Source organism: Ursus americanus, chromosome 11 (assembly GCF_024610735.1).
Source record: "Ursus americanus isolate L20-20 chromosome 11, mUrsAme1.1.p, whole genome shotgun sequence".
In the NCBI taxonomy this organism is placed as follows: Eukaryota; Metazoa; Chordata; class Mammalia; order Carnivora; family Ursidae; genus Ursus; species Ursus americanus.
Genome location: NC_142137.1, coordinates 69,184,977 through 69,203,727, shown reverse-complemented (window position 1 = coordinate 69,203,727; position 18,751 = coordinate 69,184,977). Strand labels below are relative to the sequence as shown.

The 18,751-nt window shown below is 45.4% G+C and overlaps 1 protein-coding gene across 3 annotated transcripts in view; it reads left to right on the top strand.

The window, feature by feature from the left end:
• The window catches only part of PRKN (parkin RBR E3 ubiquitin protein ligase), a 1,256,589-nt gene that overhangs the window by 1,232,359 nt on the left and 5,479 nt on the right, over nt 1-18,751 (top strand). For all 3 annotated transcript variants that reach the window (XM_045805474.2, XM_045805473.2, XM_087865639.1), the window contains exon 11: nt 16,299-16,416. In XM_045805474.2, the coding sequence (XP_045661430.2) occupies nt 16,299-16,416 (118 nt within the window). The remainder of the gene's footprint in view (nt 1-16,298; nt 16,417-18,751) is intronic.

Genomic DNA, 18,751 nt, shown 5'->3' with positions numbered 1-18,751 from the left:
CACACACCCCCAAACCCGTTCTGCCTGTGCTGCCCGTGGTGTTTGCTGGCGTTCTGCTCGTGGTGCTTTTCAGAGGGGGGCCCACGGAACCGCAGCGCAGGCATCACCCGGAAACGTGTTCCATCACAAGCTCTCGGGCCATACCCCAGACCTGATTCCGAAAGTGGGCTGGCCCTGTTGGGAGAACATGCAGTGATTTTGAGTTTCAAGGAGGCGTCCAGGTGATGCTGCCATGTGCCCCAGTCTTCTGCTGATATAAGCTCCACAAGACAGGGACACTTTGTTGTTTGATTGTTTGTCACCCTTTTGTTTGCTGACGCATCTCTAGTACCTGGGACAGTGCCTGCCACATCATAGGCGCCCGACGCTTCTTGCAGAATGAATAGATCTCTGTGTCAGCTACAGCAAAATAGTAGTCTGCTTTGTGCCAGAATAGCCTCACTTGACACAGAGGACCAGCTGTGGGCTCTGCTCTGCCTTCCTCCTTGCATTAGTGGTGCTCCCATATTCAAAATCCCGTCGATGTTGAAATTTTAGTTAATTACTTCCCTAAGCAAGCCATGAACTAGAGACCTTCGTTATCAAAAATACAAATTAGCTTATCTTCGTTGATCAAGTGTAGATGATTCCCCATTTGTCAACTTGTAATAATAGCTGAACACAAAGCACTTTTAAATGCCCAATAAATGATAGCTATTAATAATGTTGCTACTTAATATTTATGTTGTTCCATTTTTTCATCAATCTCAAAATAGGCTAATAGACATTCTGTGCCTTCCTTCCCCTCTGTGAAGCAGTTAAGGTCCCACTGGGCAGTACTAGAGACATCTAATCCAAAAGTGGTGCATGGTACACGTTGCACTCCTAGCAGAAATCGCCATTGGTATTGTCATTATCAAAAATATTCTCCTAAATTTCCTTTGAAAGTGTGGCCTGTGGAGTTTGGAACTCAGTGGCGAGAGTGTAGGCTAGGAGCCTATACATGACTCGGCCAGACACTCTATTACATACTAGTATTCCAAGGAGTTCCTAAGTACATATATATATATTCTGCGTCTATATCTATAGATACATAATAAATATATAGAAATTATTTCTAATAGATTTACTTGTAATTTGGAATTGTGTATTATTAATAATAATGTATATATTACCCCAAAAGAGACAGTAATCGTTTTTAAAATGTGAGAACAAAAATTTTGTTGCCATTGTTATGCCTGAAAGGTAAGGCTGGGTTCTGACTCACCAGCAGGGGGCGGACCACTCACAAGAAGTGCCCTCCTGCTGGAACACCTGTTAGACTTTGCTGGGACCCTGGGAAAGTCTGGAAGACTCCCGTCTGCAGAGGTGGGAGTTGTCAGTAATTCCGTGGCAAGTGATGTTATCTGGCATTCCATTTGATGAGACAGGTGACACCTCAAAGCTGGCATTCGCCTGAAAACATTCACATCTGAACTATGCCAACGTTTTCAGTGATTAATGGCAATCTCATCCTTTTTGGGAAATAGATTTGAACTTGACATTTAGAATTAGGATTTACTTTTCCAAGTGTTGGCTAAGCAGATGTCACAAGTAAGTTTCCTAAAGCAGGACAGGCAACATGCCCGTGAACAGTCTGTCCAGTGGATCTCACATATGTGTTAGCAACAACCCCTAGACACAAATTTTAAAGCCTCTCTGAGGACCCTTTGATTTACCTGGACTGTTCAAAGGAGAGTTAAGGCCAATCCAGACTTTCGGCAGTCCTTTTAGTTTGTACAAACTCACATAGTCTGATATTTCCATCTCCATAAGCCAGAGATGATGGTGATGAAGGTGGTGGTGATGATGATGATGGTGAAGGTGGTGGTGATGATGATGATGGTGAAGGTGGTGGTGATGATGATGGTGAAGGTGATGATGATGGTGAAGGTGATGATGATGATGGTGATGAAGATGGTGGTGATGATGATGGTGAAGGTGATGATGATGATGGTGATGAAGATGGTGGTGATGATGATGGTGAAGGTGATGATGAAGGTGATGATGATCATGGTGATGAAGATGGTGGTGGTGATGATGATGAAGGTGGTGATGAAGGTGGTGGTGATGATGACGACAATGATGACAAAATAATAACGCTTATGATCACGGGAAGCAGGAAGTTAGCGTCCAGGTGTACCAGGCTTTGTACTAAGTCCTTTTCCCGTTTCTCTTACTGACTCACAGCAACCCCGTGAAGTTGAGCAGAGACTGAGTTTGGACGCCTGTCCAGTTACACAGCAAGGAAAGAATGAAACTGGGGCTTAACTCAGGCATGATGATTTCAAAGCTCCACTCTGAGCCACTTCTGATACAGATACGTCTAAATTTTCACTTAAAATTTTCACCATATAGGGGCGCCTATGTGGCTCCATCGGTGAAGCGTCTGCCTTCGGCTCAGGTCATGATCCCAGGGTCCTGAGATCAAGCCCTATGCCAGGCTCCCTGCTCAGTGGGGAGCCTGCTTCTCCCTCTGCCTCCTGTCCTCTCTGCTTGTGTTCTCTCTCTTTCTCTCACATAAGTAAATAAAATCTTTTAAAAAAACTTTTTCCACCATATAAACAAAAACCATGGTCCCCTCTTGAGCCACAGACTGGCTATCAGGCCAACATTTTAGCCAGCTAGTGCAATTTTGAAGCTAATAGGAAGATGTTGGAAATTGCTGTTTTTAGCCATCTAATATGTAAGAAGAGAGACTCGTCCCATCCCACTCCCACCCCCGCTGCACACACACACACCATCCCTTCTCTTGATGGGTGAACAATAAGCAGGCACTGAGGCCCATGCAATTATCCTAATTGTTACACTGCCCTATATGAGACACAGCCAATCGCATGTGAAGGCAATAATGCCGAATCACAACAAAACCTTCACCCTCTAGCAACACAATGACAAGGCCCTGCTTTGCAGCTCAATGACTGAAGTCACAACAGAGAAAAAGTTTATCCAACCAACCAAGGGAGATGGTCCCCAAACCTCCCTGCACCTCACAGTCCCCCACACTGTTCTTCAAGATTCAAATCCAGACCTACTGAATCCAAATCTCCAGGGTGTGAGCACAAGAATCTATATTTTTAAAAAATCTCTCCGTGATCCTGAAGCCATGGGCATCTGGCCACTGCTTGCAGTCATTCCAGAAGGACTTGAACAGCGGTATTGAAGACACCCCTAAAGGGCGCTAAGCCAAGACGTGCTCATGTCCTTAGAAAGGGCTTGATAACAGCCTTTTTCCCTGGGAATTGTTAGTCAAAGGTCTAACACAAACTGTCACCTGGGCACCGATAGCCCACTGGGAGGATGTTCCGGGACTGTGTTTCTCGGTTCCCCAATGTCAGGGCTGTAGCCACGATGTGGGTCTCTGGCTGTCCTTCCATGTAGACCCAACGGGTGGAACTAGGAAGCAGCAAGATGTGGCGCTGTGTCCCCTACCCCAATCAAGGGCTTTCTCAGTGGCTCTGTCCTGCCCAAGAGGAAGGAAGCCCAGAAGTGTAAGGTGCAGGGGGGACACTTAGAGATGAAAGGACAAAGAGAAGACATCGGCTTTAGCAGTTGGGGTCTCACTCGTGTCCTTTCTAGAACGGTTTCAAGAGGCCATGTGGAAGTGAGAGCCAGAAAGATAGCAGTGGTGGCAAATAGCAGAACAGGTAATCAGTCATGAAGGAAGCGGGAGTGTGAGGGGCTCCGTGGTGCTGGCGGGGGAAGCGGTTTCTCCCTCTCGCTTGTTGGCTGCTCGTGACCTTGTCATGGCCTTCAATCCCTTAGCCCTCATCGTAACACGTGACATCTAGCAAAAAGATACAAATTATAGTGGCAAGAGCATAGATATGAAATCACAGAGCTCAGGGTTTCCATCCTGATTCTGCTGCTCGGAGACTGCACGACCTTGGGCAAGTCTGGAGTCTCTCCAAGCCCGTTGCTGTGGCAGAAACAGTCGGTAACAAAGCCGCCTTTTGGGGAGGCTACAGTTGCTAAATCAAAGGTCGCCATAAGGCCCCTGACACAGACCACCCTTCCTAATGTCAGAGAGACGTTACCACCATTTCTTCCTCAAACCCTTCCCCTCCCGGCTCCAAGAGCCTAGAGCAGCCGGCTTCCCCTCCCTCTGCACCTGCGCACTGCAGACTGCAAGCCAACCACTGCAGGTGTCCCAGCACGGTCCCTAGACATGGTTTTGTGTTAGCTCACCCTGAAGCCGTATTCATGGACTCAGTGGGAAAACCAGCCAAAGGACAAGAGGGCTGCTTTCATGAGCATTTGAGGAATGGAATGCCGTATCATTTATCGGGAAAGGATTCTGCAATACGGTTTCTAAGTTATGCACAGAACTGCTTCATGTCCGGGGGGCAGGGAAGGCAGTAACCTCTGCCACAAAAAAAAAAAAAAAAAATGTATATATATATATACACACACACACACACATACACATTAGCAATTTTCTACGGGTTAACTTCTAATTTTTCAAGGCTCTTACACACCTGGGCCCTAATCAGTTGTAGGTAGGTGGTCAGAGTTACCTCTCCCAGGAGACAGCTGGCTGACTGTCAGGCAGGCTTCTCAGAAACTCCTCTCGCATGAAACTAAAAAGCATTTCACACAATCACCATTCTGCCTCGTTCCTGAGGTGCTGGGGAATTTCTCCTGCCCCCGGCTTTCTCCTCTTGTCTCTGATCGTAAACGTGGGCATCTCCACCACCGTGTCCTTGGCATCTTGTCTCACGTGTGCTTCTAAAGCACCTCCGTAGCTTTAGGCATCTGCCCGCAGAGTGGGCACTGAGATCTCTCGACCCCCACCTTGGGTCCTCGGGGTTGATCCCACACCTCCAGCTGCCGCGGGGATCTCTCCACCACACTGCCCAGCCAGGGACTGGACACCATGTCCCAGCTGCTCATCCTTTCCCATACCACATCTTCTGCCCATGGATCCCTCCTTAATTTGATAAGTGTCCCCACTCTAGTGCAGGGGGACTGGCCAGCGTCAGTGAGAGCCTGCCCCCGTGCTGCTCCAGGCTTTAGACCGAAAGCCCTCCTCATGCTCCAGACCTGCCTGCGGCTCCGACTGGCTCCTGAAGGCCCACACTGCAGTGGGCACATCAGGGCTTAGGAGGCCAACAGACTTACATCTGCATTTCCAGCGACATCTCCTTGGGGAGGTGACGCAACCTCTCCAGACTCATCTTCTTCATCTGCAAAACTAGGGTCACATTTGCATGATATCATTTGTGGGGTTATTGCAAGGATTAAAGGTGAGAGAGATGGTTTGGCACATAGTAGGTTCTCAATAAATTGCACCTCTTATTATAATAAAAACAACCTGTTTAAGACCATTTGCAGTATGCCTACAACTTCTGTGTTTCACCTATAAAATAATGTCTGTGCCGCCTAACACTGCGGGCTTCTCTGACTCTCTTGCTAGTTTGCACGTGACACCTGGGACCCTCCTGAACAGGTGCTTTCCTTCCATTTCCTGCCCTGTTTACTCACGATGGTTTGTTTAACATTTGTCACACCCTCGTATGTAGCCACGCCATTCCCTCTGTCTAAAGTGGCCCCATTACCCCCCCCCCTTATTTATTCAAATTCTGCCCATCACTTGTGAAAGCACCTGCTTGGATATTCACTTCCATTGAGTTTCTCCATCCTTCTAGAGTCCTCCGTGTGCTCTATTCCAAGAGACTCAATGTATTCTTCCCTGGTATCGCTTCTGAACACTGGCTGCTCTCGTAAGGGCTCACATCACTGCCTGTGTCTTATCACCCCACTGGATTTTCACATTCTGAGACTAGAAGCCCCGTTTTCCAGTGACCCTTGCAGCTGAGTGCCATAGTCATCGGGTCAGTCTGTCCAGAAGTTTGGAGTGCCCGCTGTGAGCTCAGCCAGCACTAGGTGCTGGGAAAAGGATGCTCAGGGATACATGTTGGGCGGCATTTTCATTGGCCTGTTTTGAATGTGTCTGCTCTGAATGTTAGGTCTGAAACCACAGAACTTGTAACTTCCTCTTTTCGCCTCTGCAGCTCTGTGGGATTATACCTGATGTTATTATTTCAGATAGAATGACTTAACACTCATTCTCTCCCCTGACTTGTCTGAAATCTTATCTCTCATGTCATGCAGCCACGACACCTAAGTATTGATCCATGAAGCACTAAAGCCGTAACTTGACATGTTACCAGTTCGTTAAACTCTCTTCTCGTTGATCAGATTCGGTATCCAGAGTCTGTAACAAAATTGTGGCTATGTGTGTATGTGGTTGGGGTTGATTGCTAGCCTCTAATAATTGAGAGGTTCACTATATCATCCCCTAAATTTATAGAACGTGATGATAATCTAGCAATCTTCTTGAGCTGATTGGTGTCACGGATGCACCCCTCACAGACAGAGTCTAGAACTAGGTCCCTGGGTAGCCAAGGCTCTCTTTTCTCCGGTTTTCTCAGCCCTGCTCCTTGGCCAGTCCATTTTGTCTCTCTTGTTCTTCACCTTCCAGATACAATATAGCAGGGCTTATTCCCCAGTAACAAGAGCGGACAGGAAGTAGGGAGTTACAGCAACCAGAAAATATATGGTGATTCTCTCTAAGAGAAGCCGCCGTCAGCCAGCCAATGAGCCTCTATTGAGCCCTTGCTGTGTATCAGGCAGAGTTCAGGACACCAGCCCTGCTCCCAGCAGAGGAAGCCCTAGATTGGATGGTTAATGAGCACAACACCCAATGACCTATCATCCTGGCCAGGATACTTCTGAGACAGAAGGGCATTTTAATAATTTTGCTGGGACAATAGATATAGACCAGTTTTATCCTAGCTGTTTTAAAGGATAGGTTTTTTTCGTCTCGTGTCCGAAGCCCAGCAGATTAGGAAATGACTGCCATGGAAAAGATAATATGTTCCTCCCAAATCCCGAGAGGAGCGGCGGGTGACACCCTGCAGGGCCCCGGGGGGGGGGGCGGGGGTGACACCCTGCAGGGCCCCTCAGGGAAGCACCGGGGCTGGTTAGGAGGAAGAGGGAGCAGGGAAAACACGGCCAAGAAACTTTACTGTGGTTTCCATGGGAAAATATGGGTGAGGCAAGGGAAACAGGCTGGTTTGAACAATTTCAGTGAGCTCTGGGGGACGGGAGCTGTCCCTAGTTGTCTGGTACCTGGCCCAGGTGTGATTAGGACAGGGGAATGGTGGCCAGGAGTGCGAGAGCCCACTAGAGGAGGGGGCTGGGGTGCGGGCTCCGGGTTGGTTGGTTTGCGTGTGAAGGGCTTGCTGGAGCTATTTACTGTCTCGGGGAATGAGCTAGACCTGGGAGGGGTGGTCCCCCATGAGGCCCCGCAGGTCAAAGCATCAGAATGAAACTGTCTCAGACAAGGCAAACCAGGACGTGTGGTCACCGTATCAGTGAGAGAAGTTTGTCCTCTGTGCCCACTCCCACCACCCCTCTCGGTACCGCCTCCCGCCCCACTGGCCTGCCCGGGGCTCTTCTCCCCCTCAGCACCCTGGGAAAGCCCCCAATCCCTTTGCAGCCATCCATGCTTAGACCAGGAGGTGCCAACCTAAGGCTCCAGATCCTGACTGGCCTCTCAGATGAGTAATAGAAGTTTCAGTATGTCCAATGCTGTAGAAACTGTCCATGCATTTAAAATAAAGAAGAGGTGTGCTCTCTCCCATACACAAAAGTCTTCAAAACCCGGAGTCTGGAAGGGAAATGCTGACAAAGCAAAACCTTGAAGGTGAAAACAGAAATTGCTGTTCTAGCGTGTTCCTTTCCCCTCTTCTACCATGAATCAAACCTCCTTACCTACCTCCCACTCTGCTGAGATACGGCAGGCCGACTGGCAGACCCATCTCCGTTCACTCTAGTGTGCAGCTGGTTACACAAGACGTATTTTGCTCCTCCTCCCAGGTGTGGAGTTTGCAGTACCCTATCCCAAGGGACCTTGGGCTGGGGATGCTAAGGACACAGCCGTTTGGGAGCGATCCTCGTGCACACCTGGTGGCTTCAAGTCCCGCTCACTGTGTTCTTGTTCTCCATGCTCTGGGAATCAGAAAAGAAACAGAGAAAAATGGTATTTTGAGAGGAAATTCTTTCTCTTCACATGCCATAATTTTTATCTTTCATCTCTGAAAGACCAAGCATGTCAATACAAATCCAGTTTTCTGGTTCTTACTTAGTCTTCAGTTATGTGCTGTTGATCGTCTCTGAGGCTTCTTGACGTTGCTCTCTGATTCTTTTTCTTGGGGGGAGCATAATAGCCTTTGTCAAAATAAATATTTTATTCACCCAGCTGAAAATGCTTTTTTATTTTTAAAGATTTTATCTATTTGAGAGGAAGAGAGAGAGCGTGTACACGAGTCGAGGGCGGGGAGGCAGAAGGAGAGGGAGAAGCAGACTCCATCTGAGCAGGCTCAATCCCAGGACCATAAGATCATGACCTGAGCAGAAGGCTGACGCTTGACAGTCTGAGCCACCCAGGCGCCCCTGACAATGCTTTTAATTTGGCAACATGTCCAGCCTTTACATATGCACATGTCCAGAGGCAGAAACTTCTACCCAGGGGAATTCTGCCGAGGAATCCTCATGAGAAGTACAGACTATTCTTTAAGAACATATTATCTGAAGGTTGTTTAGACTCATAAGGAGCCACTCACAGTTTGTGATTGAGGAAATGACGCATTCAGACCCTGGAAAATAATGCAAACTAAAATTCTAGACACACACACACATACATCTATAAATGATATGGGGAAAGGTTCATGATGTATTTCAAAGGGAAAAAATGGTTACAAAAAATGATGTGTATATGTAAAATTTTTTAAAGACTGAAAATATGTGCATAAAAATGTAGACAGTGATTCTATCTGGTGAGGGACTGCAGATGATTTTATCATTCTTTAATCCTTTTCTTCATCTCTCAAAATTTTCTTAATGAATACGTACATCTTGAAATGAGTGAAATATACCTTTAAATAGTGAATGCAATCATATAGTAGTAGCAAAAATGAAAAAGTTAGAAACTTATTTTACTATAATTTCCACATACATATTTAAAATAAAATATTATATTTGGGTCTTAATATGAAAAAGTAAAGACATTATGTACATACATAATATATTATAAAGCAGTATATTAAGCACACACAATTTAAGGAATAATGATTTTTAAGAAATAAAGTGAACACACGTGCACCCCACCCACCATAAGAATCAGAGCTTCAATCCCATCTCTGGCATTTGGCCGTGAGCCCTTAACCAGTGCACCTCCCTCGTGCCCAAGGTGACCACTGCCCCACATTGTATATGAATCACCTTCTGTATGTCTTTAGATTTTTAACATGCATTTGTGTTTTCTTGCTATCTAATGAGTGTTTTTTAAAAGCACCTATACTATCTTATCACAAATTTGTTTCAACTTTATATAAAATAAATCGTATCATATGTATTTTTTTGCAAATTGTTTTATATTCCTTCAACATTATGTTTTTTGACATTCAATGTGCTGACATGTATTCCTGAGTCCATTCATTTTCAAAGCTGTGTACTATTTCGTGGTTGTAAATATGCCACAGTTTATATGTCCAGCAAACTGTAGAAGACCATATCGGTTGTTTATAATTTCTTGCTGTTCTAGCCAGGATGCTATAGACATCCTTGTAACCACCTGTCTCCCGGAGCAGGGACTCTTAATCTGGGATGCGAGAGGTTTATGAACAGAATTCAGGAGTCCATTAACCTGGATGGGAAAAATTGCATTGTGTTTTCATTAACTCCTTACTACAACTCAACATTTCCTTCAATTGTGAGCATTACTCATGAACTAGAATAACGTCAGCACTACCTGTGACTCAATGCAATAGAAGTTACTCACATCTTCATATCCAGTCAGAGTTGTTGCAGATATCCTAAAACATCACTTACGCTCATGACAGCCTCAAAATCATGGTAACTTTACATCAACCGCTAGATCCTGGTAACTAACGTGTTAACAACAATAAAACGCATACAGTAGTATGCCAAAAAATCTATTATTTAATAACCATATTTCAAGATAGTTGGCATCCTTTGAATTTTATATTTTGCAATTTAAAACATTCTGAGAAGTGTGGACACAAAAAAGAAAAGTTAAGGACCCCACTTTAGACCAGGGGCCGGTATGGTAGGTCCAGTAATGGCCCTTAATAAATAGATGCCCGCACCCTACTCCCTGGCCCCTGGGAATATGGTACCTTACCTGGCAGAAGAGACTTTGCAGATGTGATTAGGCGGTGATTCCTAGATGATTCAACTGGGTCCAATCTAATTTCATGAGCCCTCAAAAGAAGGGAACCTTTCTCAGTTGAAGTCAGAGAGATGGGGTGGGAGAAGAGGCAGGAGAGATTCGAGCATTAGAAGGACGACTCCTCCACCTTTGTGATTGTTGATGAAGGGAGCCAAGAGCCAGGGAATGCAGGCAGCCTGCTTCTAGAAGCTGAGAACGACCCCCAGTTGACAGCCAGCCAGGAAACAAATCCTCAGTCCTGCAGCTGCCTGCTTCTGAATTCTACCGATAGGCAATATATGAATGAATGAACATGACTGTTCCAATAAAACTTTATTTACAGCATAGTGGCAGACCGGATTTGGTCCACGGGCCGTTGCTCACCAAGCCTTTCTCTAGATTACTGTCCACTTCACACCTGCTGAGTACTGAGCTGTTTGCAGTCATTTCTGCCACTTGACACTTTCTATATCTTTCTATATTTCTCTTATTTCCGTTTCTTGCCTTCCTTTTGACTTTTTTGTTTGCTTTTTCCATTAATTCTATTTTTTCCTTATTTAGAAGCAAAACACTTTCTTTTTTTTTTTTTAATGATTACACTGGAGATGTAAACATAGCTTAATGTAACGAAGTCAGTGACCCTCAGCCTAAATAATACAAGCTCCCTAGAGCCACTGAATTCTGTGCAGTTCTGGTCCAGCGTGCTAGTTCTACCTTGATATTTTTAAACCAATAAACTGAACATGATTTTGATAGTTTTGTATAGTTAATGAACCATTTTCTTTGCTCACAGTTGCCTCTTGTGACTCAGGTCTTCCTTTGGACTTTATCCTATTTGGTTGTCCCTTTAGTGAAGGTCCGTTGATGGGAAATACCCTGTATCTTATGTCTGAAAGTGTTTTTATTAATACTCATTTGAAAGTTAATTTTGCTGATACATAATTCTAAGTAGACTGGTACTCTTCCAGTACTTTGTGGGTATTACACGACAGTCCGCTAGCATCCGTGGGGTGAGAAATCTGCCGTCAGAATAATTATAACCCCTTTGTAGTTCATCTGTTTTCTTTGCCTCTCTGTCTTCACTACTGTTTCTCCTGCACAATCTCTGTTATCTTGGTCCAGAACTCTAGAAAAGTGTTGTCCCTTCTCACTCTGTCCCCACGAACTCTTACTCTCCTTTCCATGTTTTTTACTGTTTGCTCTCTGATCTGCAGTCTGTGTAATTTTCTCTTCCTTCATCTTCCGGCTCACAGATTCTCCCATCATTTGTATCTAATTTGCTATGTAATCCATCAACTGAGTTTCTAATTTTAATCATTGGTTTCCCTGTGTTCAGAAACATGCACAAAACAAAGAAATAGGTCTCTTTTCAAATCTGCCCGGTTCATTATAATAGACTCTTACGCCTTTACCAAACGCCTTGTACTTTTACTCCGTTGAGGCTGTCAAGCACACTTAGTTTGTACTCTGTATCTGATCATTCCAATAGCTACAACCTTTGCTGGTCAGGCTCTTCAGTTTTCACTCATGATAGCTTGTTTTCTCCTGTACTAGGTGACTTTTTTTATCGTGATCTTGGGCTCTTTGGAATTTTATTTGTGTGATTTTTTTTTTAAGTTTGGCTTTTTAAAGTGCATTACTCTATGGAAAATAGTTTTGCTTCAGCCAGGTTCCTGGGTATGCTACCAGAGTACCCAGAATATCTCAAAGTAACTTCTTGGCTCCGGTTCTTTATTCCGCTAATCAGTAACATGAATTCTTTTCACAAAACCTTGTGTAGGAGGCTTAGTGGTTAGGAATTCTCGGAGAGGCTTTGTCTCCCCAACCTGCTTCACCCTAAGGCTGAAACCAGCACTAAGCTTTATTAATTCTTTATCAAATCTCTCCTCTGGGAAGATTTTTTTCCCCTAGTCCATCAGTGAGGAGGTCACCCCTCGGGAGTCTAGGCTGTCTGCGTGTAATGGGAAAATTTGATTCCACCTTCCACCAGCTGTGGCCCAGGTTTTCTCTGTCTGTGCTCTCGGGGCCTATAAAGAGCCAGACTTGGCAGTCCGAGACCAGGAAAATAGCCCCATCGCAAGACCCAGATTCCTCCCTCCTTCAGCCAGGAGGATTTTCTCTTTCTTGTTCTAGCCATGAGGGATTTCCACCTTTTCTACCAGACCAGCCATGCATTAAGCGAAGACTTTTCTTCTGCATTGCATCCATCAGTTTTCGATGTGGAGACCAGGGAGAAATTGCACTCAGTGCACCGTGTGCCATGTTACTGAAAAGCAACATTTTGAAATTAGTTTTCAGTGAGTAAAATTATATATTTCTCTGATCTAGATGCCCCAGTAAACAATTTTAAAGCCTCGCTTTCGAGTTACAAGCTCCTGGACCTTAGAAAGAACATCTTGGAACGTGTGGTTGGGGGATGTATTTGCTGTGTATCACTGAGGATTCGGCCCACACGTGAATCTGAGCCGATTGGAAGATGTGCACTCAAGATCCAAAGCTACTGACTAGATCTTGCAACAGCTCTCATTACCACAGCTTTATCGCACTGCACTCTCGGCCACGAGTGGCCTGAAAATTGTCCCAGGGCCAAAGGAAGTTCTCAGTACCTGTGGTTGTTCTTAGCCATCAGACTTACTCCACCGTATCCTAACGAAGCAGTAACAAATCAGAGGACGCCCTCTGAGTTATAAAGGAAGTTTCCTTTGTGAATGGGATTTCTTTAACAGAAAGAAATTTGCTTCTTCACTGCAAGGACCACCATTAGGATGCACCCCATTGCCCCACCTGGTTCTTGGGGGTCTTATTCCCAGATGATTATCATGTTCATGTCTTGGTGGGTTATGTCCTTTCTTCGTTCACTGAGCTAAAATAGCTGAGAGCCCACTGAGTGCCTCCTGGGGACCAGGCCCTCTGCCAGACGCTGGAGATGTGAGGAGGATACAAACGGGATTTGGTTCCAGACAAGTTCACTCTCTAATGGAAATACAGAAATACAAACACTGATTACAATGAAAACCACTTACTACTGCAAGTGAGGTATAAACATGGGTGTTTATGTCATGATGAGCACCGGGTGACGTAGGGAAGTGCTGAATCACTATATCGTACACCTGAAACTAATGTAACACTGTGTGTGAACTGTACTGACGTTAGAATAAAAAAAATAAACACAGTTATTTGCCTCATAATACACTGTTCTCTTTTTGAGATATAATTGATATGTAACATATTAGTTTTAGATGTACAACATAATGCTTTTATATGTATGTGTATGTATATATATAGTGAAATGATTACCACAGATTTAGTTAACATTTAACGTCACCGTACATAGATATAACTTTTTTCTTCTCATAAGAACTTTTAAGGTCTACTCTCTTTCCAATATATATACGGTACTGTTAACTACTTTCCAATATATATACGGTACTGTTAACTACTTTCCAATATATATACGGTACTGTTAACTACTTTCATTCCCCAAACCCACCTCTGGCCGCCATCAGTCTGTTCTCTGTATCTGTGAGTTCAGGTTTCGATTCTACGTATGAGTGAGATCACGTAGTATTTGTCTTTCTCTCTGACTCACCTCACTTAGCATAATGCCGTCAAGATCAACCCATGTTGTCACAAAGGGCAGGATACTGTTTTCCACAGCGTCTGCACCAATTTACGTTCCCACCAACAGCGCATGAGAGCTCCCTTTTCTCCACACCTGCCAATGCTCGTTCTCGCTTGTTTTGTGTCATAGCCGTTCTCACGGGCATGAGGACATAGCTTATCGTGGCTTTGGTTTGCATTTCCCTGATGATGAGAGATGTGGAGCACCTTTTATGTACTGTAGGCCATTTGTATGCCTTCTTTGGAAAAATGTCTCTTCAGATCCTCTGCCCGTTTTCTTCCCATCGGATTGCTTGGTTTTATTGCTATTGAATTATCGAAGTTCTATACATATTTTGGATATTCATCTCTTAGCAGATATAAGATTTGCAAATATCTTCTCCCGTTCAGCAAGTTGCCTTTTCACGTTGCTGATGGTTTCCTTTGCTGTGCAGAAGCTTTTTAGCTTGATGGAGTCCCACTTGTTTATTTTTGCTTTTGTTGCCTTTGCTTTCGGTGTCTTGACTGAGACTAAAAAACATTTGTAAAGTATTTAGAATCTGATAGTGAAATGCTGAAACTTGGATTCGTCTGTGGGGTGAAGGACTCTACTCGCCATCTCCTGCACCTGCTCAGGTCCCTCACCGTGCGGGCGATCGGACGCTGGCTACCTACGAAGGCCTTGTCCCTCGTGCCGCTTAGAACCCTGCCAAGCACAGTGGTGCCGCCCAGAGTTTGATTCTCACAGCACAGTGTCGTGCCTTGGAAGCCTGTGTGTGAGCATCTTTGCTTTGGGTTTCCATCCTTCAGGTTTTCTCAAATTTTTTTAAGATTTTATTTATTTATTTGAGAGAGAAAGAGCACACACACAAGCAGGGGGAGGGGCAGAGGGAGAAGCAGACTCCGCACTGAGTGGGGTGCCTGATGCGGGACTTGGTCCCAGGGCTCTGGGATCATGACCTGAGCCGAAGGCAGATGCTTAACCGACTGAGCCACCCGGCGCCTCCAGGTTGTCCAAATGTTTACATTTCACGAGCACTGGTGCTGCCATATACGACATAAGCATCCTGAACCCGGCATTTAACCTTTATTGATTACTCAGAGGCCTCGTTTGTCAAATAAGTTCAGTATCTTATTAGAAACCCCACCGTTTTCTCTAGGTTATTGGGAGGAGCACTGAAATAATAGAAGTCGGAGTGTAAAAAATAATGTTATAAGCATCTGAAGTATTATCATTATTATTATTAGAGTAATGTCAGAGTATTTGAGCATTTTATGTTATTTGGTTTCTTCACCAATTTCTCTTTGAAGTTAGTTTTAGTAGTTTCTTAACATAAAAATAGGTCTGGAAATATCTTTAAATAGTTATTACAAGTTGATAGAATGAGTTGCCTGCTCATATTAATTTTAAAGCATGGAAGAAAAAGATTTTTTGAATACTATGGAGGCCAAAATGGAAAGATTCTGTTTAGATTAACATGTTGGAATATATTTAAATATAGACCTAGACCACAAGTTTCTTGTACTGAATCCAAAAATGTACCAATTCTTTTTCTGCACATGTCATTCAATACTGAAGTAAGCAGAAGAGATTGCCGTGTCTGAGCGATTAGACAGGAGCAGAATGAGTATCCGTGTGGTTGCATGAAACCCCTCCTCCTCTTTGTGCTAAGAGTCAGAAAAAACTCAGTCCTGTAACAATAATATTAGCAAACATTTCTTTTTTTTTTTTTTAAGATTTTATTTATTTATTTATTTATTTATTTATTTATTTATTTGACAGAGAGAGACAGCCAGCGAGAGAGGGAACACAAGCAGGGGGAGTGGGAGAGGAGGAAGCAGGCTCCTAGGGGAGGAGCCCGATGTGGGGCTCGATCCCAGATCGCTGGGATCACGCCCTGAGCTGAAGGCAGACACTTAACGACTGTGCCACCCAGGCGCCCCTAGCAAACATTTCTGAGAGCTAGCCATGTGACAGATCCTGAGGTAATTCATATTATCACGTAACAGCCTGCATCAGATACTAGTTCCAAGCCTTTCAAGAAATTCACTCAATCCCTGATACCCCCAATGCACCAGGCATTGTTTATTTCCAGAGCGTCGAAGAAAGAAGTGTCTGCAGAGCGTTTGTCACCTTGCCTGCATGTTTCACACCTGAGGGATGCTATTCATTACCATTATTCAAAACAGCCAAAGAAAGGATCTCGAACTATAAAATCAAGCCGTGTTTTCTCAGCTTGTAAGCAAAGATCACATGCCCAGAAAACTATGTTCCATGCATGTCAGGCCTTGCGCGCCACTTGTCAAGTGAGTTGATGTTTGAGCTTCTTGCCGGAAGGCACTCCCATCTCTAAGAATTTCCTGGACCAGTGTCTCCAAGGACCCACACATCAACCCCAACATAAAGATCTGAGCTTAAGCTCTTCCTGTCTTCATTCCACAGGCCTACAGAGTTGATGAGAAGGCCGCGGAGCAAGCTCGGTGGGAAGAGGCTTCCAAAGAAACAATCAAGAAAACCACCAAGCCCTGTCCCCGTTGCCATGTGCCCGTGGAAAAAAATGGTGAGTCTGGGCTACGGAAGAAGTGAGGGTTTGGTGAGCGCTGCTTGGAGAGCGCGAGCCGCGTGGTTCTAATAGGATCTCTAGGAGGGTCTGTAACTGAGGAGCTCAGCACTCTGGGGATTTGGAGCCATTGGCAAGAATGCAAATCTCGGCTCTCCCAGGTCAAGTTTTTTAACTGCCGAAGCCTGGGCTCCTCCTCTGTCAAAGCGAGATGAAGACAGAGCTGCCCCATGATGGTAGAATCAGGAGATGTCACACATGGCAGACACTCAGCCCAGTGCCTGGCTTCGACAGTCAGTAAACACTAACTGCCCTTATTGTTATGAATTATTAATAATATTAGACACTTTGTATCTGATAAGTTGTCCACTAGCGTAGCCAAATACATATATTAGGGAAACTTCCCAGCCCAGTATTTCTCAGAGTCTCGCCCACAGTAACTCAGGAGAGCAAGGGTCATTCCTACTGGTTGTCGCTCGTGGATAACAACAACAACAACACAAGTAACTTGTCTTGAGCACTTACTGGATGCTTGTCCTAAGTTCTCTACAAATATCAGATCATTTAACACTCACAGAAATCACAATATATTTCCTTTCACAATATGCGTTAGCAACTCAATTCCATTTGTAAAGAAATCCGTTTAATTTTAATTACCTGGTTCCCAAATTTTTGGCCGTGAAGTTCTTTTTTTCCTCCCTATCACCCCGATTTACATACCTTTGAACACCAGCATGCACTTCAGGCTTTGGTTTCTCTAAAGATTTAGTGCCTTATATTATTATGACACTTGCCTCCTTCATTAAAATATCCTTTACATGCATATGTTTCTCAATAAACCTATTCCTTTAGCCTTTTACCAACTACTCTCTAAATTTTAAGAATGTGAAGTGACCATTTGGAGATGCCTCTGGATTAACTGACATTAACTGCAGTCAGACTTTTGGGAGCCCACATGCAGGCCCTGCTTTGTGGGGGTTAACAGGCTTAGAAACGCAGGATCTGTATTTGAACCTCTCCCTAACGACACCACAAACCCATGATGTCATCTCCCAAGAAGAGCTGGCACCTCACCCCCGAGACACTCAGTAAATGCTGGAGGCCACCGTGGCTATGGGGACACACGGGGGAGCTTGCAGATGGAAGGACTGCCCTTCCCACTCCTGTCCTAATGGACAAGTAGCCCCTGTAATGAGTCCACTGAGGGACACAGAGGGAGGCCCACTCAGCCCCACAACGGTGTGCCCATGCTTGTGGCTGCAGTTTCTCTTCTCGCCTTGAGCTTCCAGGGCTGGAATGACGGCACGGGGGCCGTGTGGCCTGCGGGCGGCCAGCGTGCATCCTCCCTGCCCGGCAGCGCTGGTCTGTTCGGCTTCGGGCTGCCCCATTCACGGTGATTCTGATACCTCGCACCAACCAGTGGGGAACCTGCCGCCACCCAGCCGGGATGTGCCAACCAGCGTAAAGCCGTCACAGCCCGGTGCCCAGAGCCCGTTCTGAGTGCGAGACACCCATGCACGTGTGAGGTAGTGGCGGATGAGAAATAAAACAAAGCACGAGGTACAGCTTTTCCCACGTCCTCCTCAGGGCGCCTTAGCTGCACGTGGGTGGTAGGCCGCGAACCGCTGGCTCACTGGGGAGTGGAACCCGGCAGTCTCAGGATGGGCCTCTGGGCCTGTCTCCTCAGCTGTGTCCCTCAGAAAGTCTTCATGAATGCAAACAAGAGAGCACGACACAGCTCAGAGCAGCAGGAATGGGCTCAGCTCAGGCCAAGTCCCTGGCTCGGAGACGATGGTCTCCTGGAAATAAATAAATAAACAAATGTGTGCCATGAGTCCTCGCGTTCCTCTGCGCGCTGGAATGCGCCTGGAAGGGGGGCTGGCATCACGTAGGAAGAGAGGACGTCAGTGGAGCCAGGGACAGGAACTCTTGCAGTCCTCACTGCTCGAGCAGTGCCGTGTGGGCAACTGGGAGTCAGAGAAGATGCAGAGCCTTCACGAGGGAGGGCACGCGGTGCTGATGAACACAGGCCAGTGCTCCAGTTCACATATTTCGAGAACGCACATTATATAGTAAGAGACCATTTTGCTGTTAGTGAAGAGCGGGAACCTTGCCTGCCTCTCCCCTGGGCCCAGAAGAGCACCCAACAAATACTCCTTGAATTAAAAAGTAGCTAGTCAAGGGGATAGCATGTAAACAGATATTTTTTTAAGATTTTATTTATTAGAGAGAGAGAGCACAAGCAGGGGGAGCAGAAGGCAGAGGCAGAGGGAGAAGCAGGCTCCCCACTGAACAGGGAGCCCGATGTGGGGTGCGATCCCAGGACCCCAGGATT